Source organism: Priapulus caudatus, unplaced genomic scaffold (genome assembly GCF_000485595.1).
Source record: "Priapulus caudatus unplaced genomic scaffold, Priapulus_caudatus-5.0.1 Scaffold591, whole genome shotgun sequence".
NCBI classification, from domain to species: domain Eukaryota; kingdom Metazoa; phylum Priapulida; class Priapulimorpha; order Priapulimorphida; family Priapulidae; genus Priapulus; species Priapulus caudatus.
Window position 1 is genome coordinate 151,291 of NW_014577652.1, and position 3,087 is coordinate 154,377.

Below are 3,087 nucleotides of genomic sequence, written 5' to 3' on the forward strand. Positions count from 1 at the left end.
TAAATCTAACACACAGAGCCGACTGTAGCAATCGTGATTAATTAGCCGTTGTAGCTCGCATCGAACCATTTAAAGATTTCTTGCGCATCTCCGGCCGGCGATGATTTTGTGAGGCGATGTACGCGTGGCGGCGACCTGCGCGCGATTCCCGCATCTCTCCTTGCGCGGGCGCTGTCGACACAGCCACCGCTATGCTAACCCACGCGAGGATTTCAACTACGATCGGGTCAGTCGTGAAGCCGTGACGTCCCGTACGATGACCAGTTATTGAGACAAATGACGTCAGCTGTTGGGGCCCGTCGATGTGGCGTTCGCGGCCGTGACTCACTTGATAACTAGTATGGTGTGGGTCATGTTTTCCTCAATAAGAGAGCGAGAGAGAAAAAAGAACGAGAGAGAGAAAGAGAGAGAAAAGAACGAGAGAGAGAGAGAGAGAGAGAGAGAGAGAGAGAAACCGCGAGAGAGAGAGAGAAAGAGAAGAAAGAGAGACAGAAAGACAGAGAGGGGGGAGACTGAGTAAGAGTATGTGAGAGAGAGCGAGAGGAAGAGAGAGAGAGAGAGAGAGAGAAAGAGAAAGAGACAGAGAGAGAGGAGAGTGTGTGCATGTGTGTGTATGCGAGAGAGAAGCGCGTCACTGCAGAGTACCACCATACTCTGACAGGAGTACATTAACCAGGAGTACATGACTCCATGAACAGAATGCCCTCGTCTTATCGTGTTGTAAGATATGTACCCGTCTCTATATATACATACACTTGCGTTCCTCTAGTGTGCTATCGTGTTGTTATAGGCCCTATATGTACCCGTTTCTATATGTGCATGTATATATATATAATATATCGCATGTACGTGTGTCCCTGTAGTGTATTATCGTATCATAGGAAGAATATCCGACGCTATATGCAGACGTTTGCGTCACTGTATGCAGAATAGTCTTGTGCTATTGGTCGCGTAAACACGGATTAAGGCAGATATGTAGTTTTCTAAATCAGGAAATCCGAAAAATCCTCTCTTTAATGACATATACTTTGGGAAATAAATTTGGTTTATGAAATCCTTTGACATTTTTAAATTTAAAAAAAACATCAGCAAAGAGATAATCGATCGTATATGTCTGGATTAATATGTGCAGTTAAATTTAATTACATTTTTTTTTCCGAAACATCTTATGCATGTCGTTACACGCAGTAACTAAAATACGAGTGTGTCTGTTTACGAATATTTTCGAGTTTTGTCGTTCTGCTAAGTGTTTCTGCTTTGTTACACTTAGGAACATGGTTGCCTGTCATCTGCAGTAATGCCTCGTGTACAGCCCATGTAATGAGTATAAGTATTCAAATTACACTTCCCACATTCCCTTATTTCATCGGAAATATTCGCGCGGATATATGAAGAAATCTGTCCTGCTTTCATCGGTTCTGAGAGCACTACAACTCTTAGCAAAATTCATTAAATTCTAAACCGGCTTCCGGCTGTTTCCGTTCACCTATAAGTAATTAAAATATTTTATCGAACTAAAGACATTTCACTTTCAGATTATGATAAAGGATCGCAGCAACAGCAGCAGCGTTACAACATGGCCGCCGGAGAACTCGCTAACCGCACGAACGCTAGTACGGACAGCGACCACCAGGCGGCGCAGGACACCGTCGTCGTCGTGCTGTCGATCACGGTGATGTGCGTCGTTATGACAGCGGCGGTGCTAGGCAACCTACTCGTCATCGTCAGCGTCGCTCTGCACCGTAGTCTGCGCTCGCGCACCAATCACTTCATCATGTCACTCGCAGTCGCCGACATACTCGTCGCTCTCTTCGCGATGACCTTCAACTTCAGCGTGACCTTGGCGCAGCGCTGGCTCTTCGGACAGTTCGTCTGCGACTTCTGGAACTCGTGCGACGTTCTCTTCTCGACGGCGTCCATCTTGCATCTGTGCTGCATCAGCGTTGACCGCTACATCGCCGTCACCAACCCGCTCATGTACCCGACGGTGATGACTCATCGCAAGGTCGCCATCATGTTGACGGTCGTCTGGCTGTCGTCTGCTCTCATCTCGTTCGTGCCGATCTACACGCAGTGGTACACGACGCCTGGGAACTACGAGTACATGCTCGCTCACCCGGACGTGTGCCACTTCAAGGTGAATCGTGTCTACGCTGTTATCTCGTCGACGGTTTCCTTCTGGTTGCCGGCCGTCGTCATGTTGTTTACCTATCACAAGGTGTACCGCGAGGCAAACAAACAAGCGCGGCAGATACACAGAGAGACTGCCGCTATTCAGGTGCAACTCGGTGCTCGCGCTGCGGACTGCCATCTAGCGGACGGTGCGGGAAACGAAGCGGGACGTACGATATTGCGGAGGGAACACAAGGCGGAGAAGACGCTAGGCATGATAATGGGATGCTTCCTGATTTGCTGGCTTCCGTTCTTCACGTGGTACTTGGCGACGCATCTGTGCGGCGACGCGTGCGTCACTCCCGATGTCGTCGTGTCAGTACTATTCTGGATCGGTTACTCGAATTCCGGACTTAATCCGATCATATATGCGTTTTTCAACAAGGATCTCCGCAGAGGGTTTCATCTGACACTAAGGAGGTTATTCTGTTGTAGAGACACGGATCACTTCTGAGCTAGGCAGTCGAATAGCCTATGGAATAGAATACTAGCACATACATTGCCCGGTTACGGAATGGAACACTAGCACATACAATGCGCTGTTACGGAATAGAATACTAGCACATACATTGCCCGGTTACGGAATGGAACACTAGCACATACAATGCGCTGTTACGGAATAGAATACTAGCACATACACTGCCCGGTTACGGAATGGAACACTAGCACATACAATACGCCGTTACGGAATGGAACACTAGCACATACACTGCCCGGTTACGGAATGGAACACTAGCACATACAATACGCCGTTACGGAATGGAATACTAGCACATACAATACGCCGTTACGGAATGGAATGCTCGCACATACAATACGCCGTTACGGAATGGAATGCTCGCACATACAATGCGCCGTTACGAAATGGAATGCTCGCACAGACAATACGCCGTTACGGAATGGAATGCTCGCACA

At 48.0% G+C, this 3,087-nt stretch overlaps 1 protein-coding gene across 1 annotated transcript; it reads left to right on the plus strand.

Annotated features, from left to right (window-relative positions):
- The first annotated feature begins 1,428 nt into the window (after positions 1–1,428).
- On the plus strand, positions 1,429–3,081 carry LOC106811917 (octopamine receptor beta-1R-like). The gene has a single exon (XM_014815657.1). It carries the CDS (start codon positions 1,577–1,579, stop codon positions 2,624–2,626), a length of 1,050 nt encoding a protein of 349 aa, XP_014671143.1. The 5' UTR covers positions 1,429–1,576; the 3' UTR covers positions 2,627–3,081.
- The last annotated feature ends 6 nt before the right edge of the window (positions 3,082–3,087 follow it).